This window comes from Stegostoma tigrinum, chromosome 14, assembly GCF_030684315.1.
Source record: "Stegostoma tigrinum isolate sSteTig4 chromosome 14, sSteTig4.hap1, whole genome shotgun sequence".
Lineage (NCBI taxonomy): Eukaryota > Metazoa > Chordata > Chondrichthyes > Orectolobiformes > Stegostomatidae > Stegostoma > Stegostoma tigrinum.
The window spans coordinates 12,661,021-12,672,893 of NC_081367.1; the positions used below are offsets into that span (position 1 = coordinate 12,661,021).

At 41.0% G+C, this 11,873-nt stretch overlaps 1 protein-coding gene across 8 annotated transcripts in view; it reads left to right on the forward strand.

Moving 5' to 3' along the window:
• The window catches only part of LOC125457500 (rho guanine nucleotide exchange factor 4), a 423,581-nt gene that overhangs the window by 253,536 nt on the left and 158,172 nt on the right, over positions 1 to 11,873 (forward strand). For 6 of the 8 annotated variants that reach the window (XM_048541759.2, XM_048541758.2, XM_048541762.2 and 3 more), the window contains one exon: positions 2,429 to 7,738. In XM_048541759.2, the coding sequence (XP_048397716.2) occupies positions 2,429 to 7,738 (5,310 nt within the window). The remainder of the gene's footprint in view (positions 1 to 2,428; positions 7,739 to 11,873) is intronic. The other 2 variants (XM_059651009.1, XM_059651011.1) reach the window with 1 other exon arrangement.

Consider the following 11,873-nt stretch of genomic DNA (forward strand, 5'->3'; position numbering starts at 1 on the left):
TTCCTTTGAAATTTTCTTATGCAGTTTCCTTATCACTGATTCATAAAATTGGAACATTTTCCCAAGCTTGTGTCTCTACTAGGCATTACTAACCAATGTGATGGATTAAAATGTAACACCGGGGATCAGCGACGTACAATGATTCAAATTAAATAATAATGTATAGCTTTTCATTTTATTTTCCCTAACATGGCTCTTTAAGAAACTCCCTATCCTGGAATGTTGTGACTGGATAAAGCAGAGTCAAGTTTCAGACATGCTGGCAGTCTGATGTGAGGTGACTTCTTAATTAGGCAAAACATGTTTCACGCCTGTATAACACCCACATGAGGAATTCACCTCACAAATGATAATGACAGTGTGAACCCAATGAAGGATTAAACTACAGAGGAAGTATTTTGTACAACCCTGCCTTGAAGTTTGTGGCAATGAAAGAGCAGAACAGAAACAAGCTCAAGAGTTAAAAAAGATTTCAGTCAACACTTTAGCCATAAAACCGAATGTTTTGTCACAAATCTTTGAATAGAACAGTATACAGTAGGGGTCTGAGCAGCTCACTTGATAATGCATTCCTGCCCCAGGTTCACCTCACTGCAGGCCTTATTGATAATTGAAGGAATATTTATGCACTTTAAAGAAGATGGTTAATCTATCTGCAAAATCTTTCCAATGCTTTACACTATTCCTGAAGGGGAGAATAGTATAAAGGCACATCAAACACAATATTCAGCTGAAATGATTACTTAGTAACTGCACTGCAATTTAACACATTTCCTGGAGTTGATGCCTTCATACAGCATCTTTTGGGTCTCTGTGATATCCTTTAATCTACTGACTGGGTGCCTGACGATAAGAACTAGGAGCAAGAGTAGGCCATCCAGCCCCTCAAGCCTGCCGCGCCATTTAATAAAATCACGGCTGATCTTTTTGAGACTCAGCTCTGCTTCCCTGCCCACTCACCGTAACCCTTAATTCCTTTACTGTTCAAAAATTTATCTAGTTTTACCTTAAAAACATTCAGTGAGGTAGCTTCAACCGCTTCATTGGGCAGGGAATTTCCCACAGATTCACAACCCTTTGGGTGAAGAAGTTCTTCCTGACTTCAGTCCTACATTTGCTTCCCTTTATTTTGAGGCAATGCCCTCTCATCCTCATTTCATCTGCTAGTGGAAACAACCTCCCTGCCTCCACTTTATCTGTTCCCTTCATAATCTTATATGATTCTATAAGGTTTCCTCTCATTCTTCTGAATTCCAATGAGTATAAGCCCAGTCTACTCAGTCTGTCCTCATAATCCAACCCTGTCAACTCTGGAGTCAACCGAGTGAATCTCCTCTGCACCCCCTCCATTGCTAGTATATCCGTTCTCAAGTAAGGAGACCAAAACTGCACACAGTACTCCAGGTGTGGCCTCACCAGGACCCGAGACAGCTGCAGCAAAGCCTCCCTGTTTTTATCATTCATTCATAAAACATATCATTCTTCTGCCAGTGAAGCGTTTAATGGATTTTAAAAATATACATCTAAAACTCAGCTGCGCATATCCCAACTTGTAAATGCCACAACCACTGGCCAGTTGAGTCAAATAAAACTACCGTAAATGAAACAGCAGCAACAGGTGAAATGATATAGAGCATACTTGGACATTTTAACTTTTTTTTCCCTCATTGTGAAATAAAGAGAGACAAATAGTGTTGAGCCTGATAACTGAGGAAGGTTAAAGTAATGCATCAATTGAACTGCTAAATAACAGACTAACACAATACCATAGCTACACATGCCAAAGGTAAGGACTCTGACTACTGGTGCCTGATCCTGAAATGCCTTGATTTTAGGATTTCACTGCAGTGGTGTGTCACCTCACCTCTTCTTCCTGGCTCCATATTCTAAGCTCTGAAATTCCTTCCATTCTGTCTCTTCCCATTTCTTCCTGCTTTATAGACACTTCTTATAAACTGCCTCTTCAAGCAAGCTTTGGCCAATGGCATAACTTTTTTTTTGTCTCAATTTACGTCAATTCTCATCCTGATTGCAGTCTTGTGATCTTGTACTACCGTACTGGCGTTGCAAAATGCAAGTTGTTGCTGAAGGTATAAATGATTAAGTAGCAAACGCTTAATGACAGTGGACAGAGCCTGGGAAATAGTACTGTACACATACCTTACGTGCTAACATGAGAAATGACAGCTCATGCATTACAATGGACAGCTAAATCATAGCTCACTCTGCATGCAACAGAATGAATAGGACTAATACAGCATGCTTTGTGCACTGTATAATAGCCTAGGCTATGCTTAAAGGTAGAATAAGGCGAACTGATATAACAAAGGATCTTTTTGTACTGTTAAAAAGCAAAAAAAAACCTAATGTTTGAATCATCCTATTATTTCAGGATGGTGAGTAAGAATATCCTTTTCTTTCCTTCCAGCAGGTTTCCGAAGCTGTCGAGAATCATTCTGATCACTGTGAATCTGAGAAGAAAGACAGTTCAGAGGAAGAAACTCCAGGACCATCCCAAGTTTTTCCAAATGCACAACACGAGTTAAATAAAACTACTGAGGAAGAAGTTCCAGCAACAAGTGAAACTAGTTTTGAGAGTACTTGGAGTTCATGTCATTTTCTCCCTGAAGTATATATAGAAACAAATAACATTGACTTTGATGACTTAGGAAGTCTAATTCATGCAGCTGTTGAACCACAGCTCAATACCAGTGCCTCTGATACGATCCTGCAACTACATGCACCACAGATAAGGACTTATACACCTGGTGCCTGTCAGAATTCTGAATCCCATGGCATATCCTCCAAGGCACAAGTGACACCAAACGGAGCTTCACCTGGCCTTAAATCGGAGATAAGTGACACTTCAGCGGACAAACCTGAAGTGAAGTGCAATAGTTATCCCCACACACCCTCTGAGCAAAGTGCTGTTCCTTTAATAACTAGTTGGTCTGCACTCGATACAGCATCTGAAACATGTGGCGCTTCTTCGGAGACAGAATCAGCAACATGTGAATTTCCGATAAAGTCAAGAGCAAATGAAATTTCCGATGAATTAAGTTCGGAAAAGTACAGTAGTTCTTCTGAGACAGAAACAGAAACTCCTGCTGCCACTTTCCTTGAGGTCCGCACGACCAGCAGTTATCCTGATTTGAACTGGGAGTCAACTGAGAATTCCCCATATATACAAGAACAGATTGAGATTTCTCCTGAAAAGAAAGCTTTGCCAAGTACGATTCCTTTGGACATTAACACAGAGCCAACTTCCTCAGAAGCAGCGGAGCTCAAAAGAAATTTCCTGGATAAACAATCAGAGGCTGCTGTGATTTGTCCTGGGCTGTATCACACATCGGATGTCATTAAACCAGATACAGTTAAAACCTCTCTGACAGAGTCAGCCGGGACATCCTTGAGCTGTGATCGAGTTTTAAGTGAAATTCCCTTGGAAATTAATCAAGGTTCCACTGCCATTTCTCCTAGAACTGATGAAATTCTTCCTCCAACAGTAACAGAGTTGATCAGCACTCCCCTGGATGTGAGCCAATACCAAAGTGAAATTCCAATCGAAGTAGAATCCAATCCAATTGTGCTCTGTCCACAGTTGGCTAAATTTCCTCCTAAGCACACATCAGAGGCAGATTCGCTTTCTCTGAATGTAAACCATGATCTAAATGGAACTCCAAGCATAGACAAATCAGATTCTGACGAAAACTTGTCTGAGCCTAGCAACGTTTCAAACGGAACTGTAACAGCGTTGTCCTGGGTTTCTCTGGATGCAAACCAAGGTCCAAGCGAAGCCTTGTCTGATGCACAGCCAAATGCCTCTGGAATTGATCTTGAGAAATATGAGGTTTCTGCTGGATTAAAATCATTCCAGTCTTCAGCAGGCACAGATCACAATCAAAGAGAAATCCCCATCAGTAGAGAACCAGATCTCATTGGGACTGTACCTGACATTTGTGGTGGATTTGAATCCAACTCAATCTTGCCTTGTCTGGCTACAAGTCAGCCTGTAAGTGAAATTCCTCTTGAGGTTGAACCACATGCTGCAAAAAGCTGTGTCCTGACAGGTGAGATTTATGGTGAAATTATCTCAGAGTCAGTCTGGGCTTTGTTGGATACCACCCAAGATCGAAGTGAATTTTACTCTGAAGTAAAGCCAGATTTCGCTGCAGGAAGCCCTGAAGCAAGTGAATTTTTTACAGGGCTTATATCAGAGCCAACCTGGGCTTCACTGAACACAGAGCAAGATCCAGGTGAGATCCCATTTGAAACACGACCACTTCCTACCGCAATCAGTACTGAGCCAAGTGTGGTTTCCGCTGGGATTGTCTCAAATTCAGTCTGGGTTCCTCTGGAGCCAGACCAAGATCTGACTGAATCTTCTTTAAAAATAGAATCAGCCCCCACTGCGGAGTGCCCTGAATCAAGTTCTGAAGTCAGTAAAATCTCTGCCCTGATAAATTCAGTGGAAAATCTTTCTTCCCCATTAGAAGGGGGTTCCCCAAACATAGAAACAAATTTTGCCCTAAATTGTAAAGCAGCCAAACCTGAGGCCATTGGAATTTCTAAAGAGAATCATCAAACAATCAATGAAACAAATCTTGACACAGAACTGAGTGCGAATGAAGGAACCCCTGACCAACATGGAGACATTATAGAAAACCAGATAAAGATAATTGGGGATTTTCAACACTCGAGTGGATGCACAAACTTCAGTGAAAACTACGAAACAGCCATTTACCATGAAATCAATCAAGACCCAAGCAAAATTTCTGCAGTGGTAAAAGAGGGCATAAGTGAGAATATTTGTGAAATAAGTACAAGGGCTGTTTATAAATCACCTAAAATCAAATTAGATCCGAATGAAGTTACTCATGAAGCAGTTGAAGAGAGGTCAGAGACTGAGCAACTTTCATATGATTCTGATGTTGTAGAAGGCGTACAAAGCAGCAGTGCTCGAACAGAGCCGAGATCCATTGAAACCGAGTTTAAGAGAACAACAGGAATCTCTCTTGAGGCAGAACCGGCAATAAATGAAGAAGAGTTTGCAAGAACATTAAGAACAAATTGTAATTCCACAAAAAATCACATACTAGACTACCAAGGGGAAGAATTAAAGGTCATCCAGAGTTCTCCAGAAATCCAAACAGAATCACAAGAGGATTTTGTTGAGGATAAGCAAGGGGAGATCATTGGCTCACTTTTAACAGAAGCAGAAGAAAGTACGAATTTTCTTAACAGAGACTTTGAGTCAAATGCGAAGGATACTGAAGCACCAGATCTAGATTACAGCACTTCACTAACAGCGCCAGAGGCCAACATCCTAGAAGTACAACCACATGACACTGATCTTAAAGACAGTAAAACAAACACGTCTTCAGCTAACACAGGGAGTTGTGTTGACACACGCTCAGATACTGAGGACTATATTCCAAAGACAAGAACTGAGGTTTCAGTTAACAGGACAATAGATGTAGGTGAGGCCTATTCAGAAGACACTAGTGCCAAAAGTGAAAACGCTATTCAATTCGCTGATCAGGAGAATGATTTTCCATTTGAGCTGTTTAAACAGTGCAATGGAGCTAGCTTAGAAGCAGATCTATTATATCCCTCATTCAAAGATATTACAGAACAAAACTTAAACATACAAAATACTTCTAAAGAAGTAATAAAAAATGAGATTTCTTCTCAAACTAAAGTAGAACTAAGGGAGGCATGCTGTGTTTCACAATCTGAGCAAGGGGGAGTATCCACCGGAAGATTACTAGCATCACATGATATTATTTCTCAACAATTGGGCAGCACAATAGAAGTAGCTAAAAAAGAGACTACAACTGACATTGAATTAGTGCCAGTGTTCCCCCTTGATCAGGCAACATCAAGGGACAATAATACAGCTCCTAAAACTGGTACAGAAAATAATCACGTCTACATTGTTGATGTTGGATTGAAGACCAGGGACCTACCTTTAGAGGCAAAGTCAGGAGATACTGGAATTTTGAACAGGAACCTGCACAAGAGGTGTATGGCTTTTCCAACAGAGGCAGGTACTCTGCAAGGTGAAAGCAATGAAAGGATGGATTATGGCAACATGCTAGATGAAGAATTGTACAGAAATGAGAATGGAAGCCAAGAGACAATAAAATTGGATGCTGAATCCAGTGATATTCCACACGTTTATGAAACTGATGGTAACAGTACAACCAGCGATGAAACTGATGAGAACATTTACCCATTTGGAAGTAACAGCAGTCTTCACAAAGCCCTGCAGAAACAGACCAACAATAAAGGCGATGACCGGTTTGGGTCTTTATCTTCATTAAACTCTTTCAGCTCACCTTTCAAAAACTCCAAATTTTCAGTTTTCACCAAAATGGCGTCATTCAGGAAAAGCAAAGCCTCAAGTCAAGACCGTCCGATCGAAAGCAACAGCAACGATGGAAATCGAAGTCAGTATGCCAAAAATGCAAATGACAGTAAAACACAAACAAAGGGAAACACCATTGGTGCTCCAGTGTATAAAGTACATTACCCTACTTATAAATCTCACCTGCCTCATCATTTCAGAAGTAGTGGCAAGAGTGAATCCCCTAGTTTTGATGGCTCAGATGATGATGATGAGGTTTTTGAAAGCAGTAGCCAGGAGAATCAAACTATGAAGTCTGTATTTGGCTCAGATAGTCTGCAGGAAGTAAAAGATATAGAAGAGATTCAGAGAGTGGCAGAAAATGGCCAACATTTCCATAGCAGGAGCACAGACTCCATGGAAGGTGATGATAGTAATGCTGAGGAGCAAAACATCAAAATACCTCCCATGACAGAAAAGAGATGCAAAAAGAGCAAAAGCTCTGATAGTCTTAATCTTAGAATGAAAAGAGCCTTTGCCAATAAATCGCTTTCTGTGTTTTTTGAAAGTAAATCTGGTGACAAAGAAAATGCTAACCAAAATTCTAAATCTAGTAAGAAAAATGATGGTGATGAAGGGAGGTCAAAACACTTGTCCTGGAGAAAATTCATGAAACTGAGTGAATCGGAATCCACGAAGATATCAATGAACACTTCACATTCACCCAGTGAAAATCAAGCCATAAGGCCACAGTCACAGGTACACAGTGAATATGCAAGGAGGATCTCCATGGAACAAGTAGAAAATACTTCTTACTCAGGAGCTTCATCTCCCTCGTCTCCTGGCACTCCAAGTAAAGCTCAGCTTTCCGTTAGCTGTTGTGAACAGGATGATGCTCCAAAGCTATTGGGTCAAAGGCTTAGAAGGACATCACCGAATGAATTAAGACTTAAACTGACATTTGACAATTGCCTAGAAAGTGATGATGTTTTCAAAACTTCACCAAATCAACCCACTCCCAATGCCTTACTGAATCAGTTAAGCCCAACATGGAATAGACCCGGTGTGATTTCAGAATACTTTGATGCCACTTTCCCTGCAAGACCAATGAGTCCAAAACCACAAAGTCCCAGGTCAAGTTTTCGGAGAAGTTTTCGCTCCAGCAACAGAGCGAGTACATCATCCTGGACTTCTCTTGATTCTAATAAAACAACGGATGGAGTGTTAGAAGGACCCGAAAGGCCAACAGAATTGAAACCAAGGGGCAATCTTCTTCTTTCTGTCCAATCGCTGAATTATGAATGTCAGAAAGAAGACAGTGGAATTAGCAGTCAGTCACAGACAAGTCTAAATACAACTTCTTCAGCCATTGATATTGGCAAAGAGGAGGTGAGTGGTTCGGCAATGATTGTGCATTTCTGCAGATGTAAGGTCAGTTTTCTGATTATAATAATTACAATTCCTCAATGCAAATTCTTATTAACTGCAAGTTGATGAATGAATTGACAGTGCATCATATAAAAAGATTAAAGACTGTGTGAGAGAATTAAGATTTGTCATTGGTTCAAAGAAACAATGTGAGTTTATGATGTATGCTTTTGGAAGTAATTGAGAGCTATAACCTTAGGGCTTATCCTTTTAACTTTGCAAATTAACCAGGAGAATCTTGTTTCAGCATTTCAAATAGGCCTGTCACATTTTCAGTCAGAATCTGCCTGACCTCACCATGCATTAATTTTTGAAAACTGGTCTCAGAGAGAGTGAGGGCACAGATTTTTACCTCCAACTTTAGAGTTGTTGCAGGGAAGGGGAAGGTGGAGAGATGGGAGGGTCAAGGGTCAAGAGAAACTGTCAGTGGGAATGGGTATAAGGCACTTGCTTTAGATGTAGCTCTAACTGACGTTGTCTTCCAGTGATAGTAGAAAGAACACAATAACTGGCTTGCATAGTTATCTGATGCTTTGGCCTGCATTATCCTTCACAAACAGGAGAATTAAATTGTTGGAAACCCTTGGAAAAATCACAATTTCATTGTAGTAACACTCCTTCCTTTTCTTCCATGGGAGTGCCACTTTCAAAAGTTGAAGCACATGTTAGTAAAGATTTTGAAACAATGAGAGTCAGAATGGAAAATATTTCCTGTACAGTCATGAATGTTTTGATAGTTTGGGAAGGCATGTTATACAACATGCAGATCCTTCACCTCAATGACCAGGCTACATGGGTATGGGAGTGAGGATAATGCCAAAGAGGCATTAAGCAATGACCTATTTCGCCAGTTAGCTGTGGATAACCAGTTCTGTTTTGCCAGCATCAGCAGGTTGAATGATTGCTGCCCACCAATACATCAATAGAGCAAGAAAGTCTTTCCTCTGGTAGGATGTGATCTGGGCTAAGTTTATCCCCTCTTTATTTTTCTCTGGTGTTGAACATGTTACGCTAAAATGCACATGGGAATTCTGCGGCTGTAAGTTGCAAGAGCACTGTTACAGAGAAAAGCGAAAGGGTGACATGGTGGCTCAGTGGCCAGCACTGCTGTCACACAGCACCGGGGACCTGGGTTCACTTCCAGCCTTTGCTAACTGTCTGTGTGGAATTTGCATGTTCTCCCTGTGTCTGTGTGAGTTTCTGCTTAGTGTGCAGGTTTGGGGGATTGACCATGCTAAATTGCCCATAATGTCCAGGGATGTGCAGGCTAGATGGATTAGCCACGGGAAATGCAGGTTATAGGGTTAGGGTAGGGGGGATTGGTCGAAATGGGGTGTCCTTCAGAGGGTTGCTGTACACTCAATGGGCTGAAAGGCCTGCTTCCATGCCTGAGGGATTCTAGGATTTATTTGAATGTGGCTGTTCATGTTCAATTATAATCAATAAGAAAAATTATGTGGGGACAAATTGTTTCTTCCAGGGAACATTTCTGTTTGATTAGAATTTGATCACCAGGAATGCTACAATATAGATCAAAATAAGTGGAGTAACTAAACCTCCAGTTATCTTGAAATAGGTGGACCATAGTCTCCTAAACTGAGTCAACCAATGTGTAACAGCAGGATAATTGCCTTTTTAAAGATATTGATTGCAAAGCACCAGCAGACACTGTATTAAAATAGGGATGTTATTTTGTTTTGACATGGTGAGCCTACCATCTATTGGCCACTGGAAGCTACTACCTGAAGTCCATTCTGAATTTCCATCAGTATCTTGGACCCTGGCTATTTCTGTTTCTGGAAGAGACCTTTGAATTTACATGAACATATCTGTAGGAGAACGTTTTACACAACAGATATGTACAGCACAGTCAGTGTGTCTTTAAGCTTGGCAACAACTGATGACTAGGACCATCCACTTAAAAGAATGGGGATACACCCAGGTCAACATTTAATATTATCTAATCAACTTGAACGCTGTTTTACTTTAAGCAATGCTCTCAGCAGATAATTAGTTGGAAAGATTGACCTGCAAACTCCTTTGAGTTTTTTTTGAAAGACTGCCTTCTTCCTTGTAGGTTAGGATGAATTTTCCAGAATCTTATTGAAGTCATTTCACTCAGTCTTCAGAGGACCCTAAACCAACTTCCAGCAGCAAGGCACATTCTTGTGATTCCTTGGTCCTTGAATTTCAGAAAGCTCTCCTCTCTTTGAACAGAGATCCAGTTCTAACCAGCATTCTGCTGAGTGGCTAACTCAAAATAATACTTCCCTCAGCAACCATGCCCGACAGTCTCTCCCTGTTTCAGTGTCCAGAAAACCATTGGCTTTTTTTCTGTGTCAAGTGTGAAACCTGCATTTTGATTTTTAATCCAGAGGTTTAGGTCCTGACCTGGGGACTCCGGTTTGAATCCTACCACAGCAGATGGTGGAATTTGAATCCAGTAAAAATCAAGTTAAGAATGTAATGATGATCACAAATCTATTGTCAATTGTTAGAAAAAACCCCATCTGGTTCACCAGTGTCCTTTAGGGAGGGAATCTGCCATCCTTACCTGGTCTGGCCTACATATGACTCCAGACCCACAGTAATGTGGTTGACTCATGTAAAAGAACTGTCATCTGGCAATTTGGATGGGCAATGCATGCTGGCATAAGCAGTGACACCCACATCCTATGAATGAATTTTAGAAAAACCTTCTCAATTATCGATCACACAGACCTGTCTCTAGGCAGAGTTTTGGATGATCACCATCAGCCTGTTCTGGACACTCAATTTAATCTTTCATTAAATTAAACATTTTAAAACCTAACTGTCTTGTAAAGTTCAAAATTCATAACACATCAGTCAGGAATGCCATAACCAGAATAAAAGTGGTTGCAACCAAACGTTTTAAATATTCAATTTGGAAACTGCAGCTTCACTTGTAAAATGTTTCCTGTATCCAATACATTATGAGGTAGATTTTCTGCTGCTCTCACAGTTGCCATTCCAGCATAGTTGTAAGTCATGCACTGGGACTTTGCAGAATCCCTATTATAACACAAATCCCCAAAGGAATTGCCTCGGAAATTATATTTTTCTCTGGGCTATTTGTCTACACCTGGAGCCATTTGAAAGTTTCCATATATATTGGAAGCTTCACATGATTCTGATGCAATTAAGCAAAATGTTTACCAAGCCAAAGTTAGACGATTAAATGCATTGTTTAACTTGCGAGTAACTATTGAACTGACATCATACTTACCCAACTACACCTGCCCCAGACCCTGACCTGACTGCCCGGAACTGACTGAGAAAGCCATAATAAGATAGGTGTCAGTCCTGTACACTGGAAAACACTTAACCACTTCCATTTTATATGAAATCACCTTATGCAATAAGTTCTCCCATGTTCCATAGAACATAGAACATTATAGCGCAGTACAGGCCCTTCGGCCCTCGATGTTGCGCCGATCTGTGAAACCAAACTGAAGCCCATCTAACCTACACTGTTCCATTATTATCCAAATGATTATCCAATGACCATTTAAATGTCCTTAAACTTGGCGAGTCTACTACTGTTGCAGGCAGGGCATTCCATGCCCATACTACTGTCTCAGTAAAGAACCTACCTCTGACATCTGTCCTATATCTGTCACCCCTAAATTTAAGGCTATGTCACCTCGTGCTGGCCAATTCCATCCGAGGAAAAAGGCTCCCACTGTCCACCCTATCGAATCCTTTGATCATCTTGTATGTCTCTATTAGGTCACCTCTTAACCTTCTTCCCTCTAACGAAAACAGTCTCAAGTCCCTCAGTCTTTCCTCATAAGACCTTCCCTCCATACCAGGCAACATCCTGGTAAATCTCCTCTGCACCCTTTCCAATGCTTGCACATCCTTCCTATAATGCGGCGACCAGAACTCTATGCAATACTCCAAGTGCGGCCGCGCCAGAGTTTTGTACAGCTGAAACATGACCTCATGGCTCTGAAACTCAATCCCTCTACCAATAAAACCCCTATGAACCTGGGTGGCAACTTTCAGGGATCTATGCACGTGAACATCGAGATCTCTCTGCTCATCCACACTACCAAGAATGTTACCATCAGCC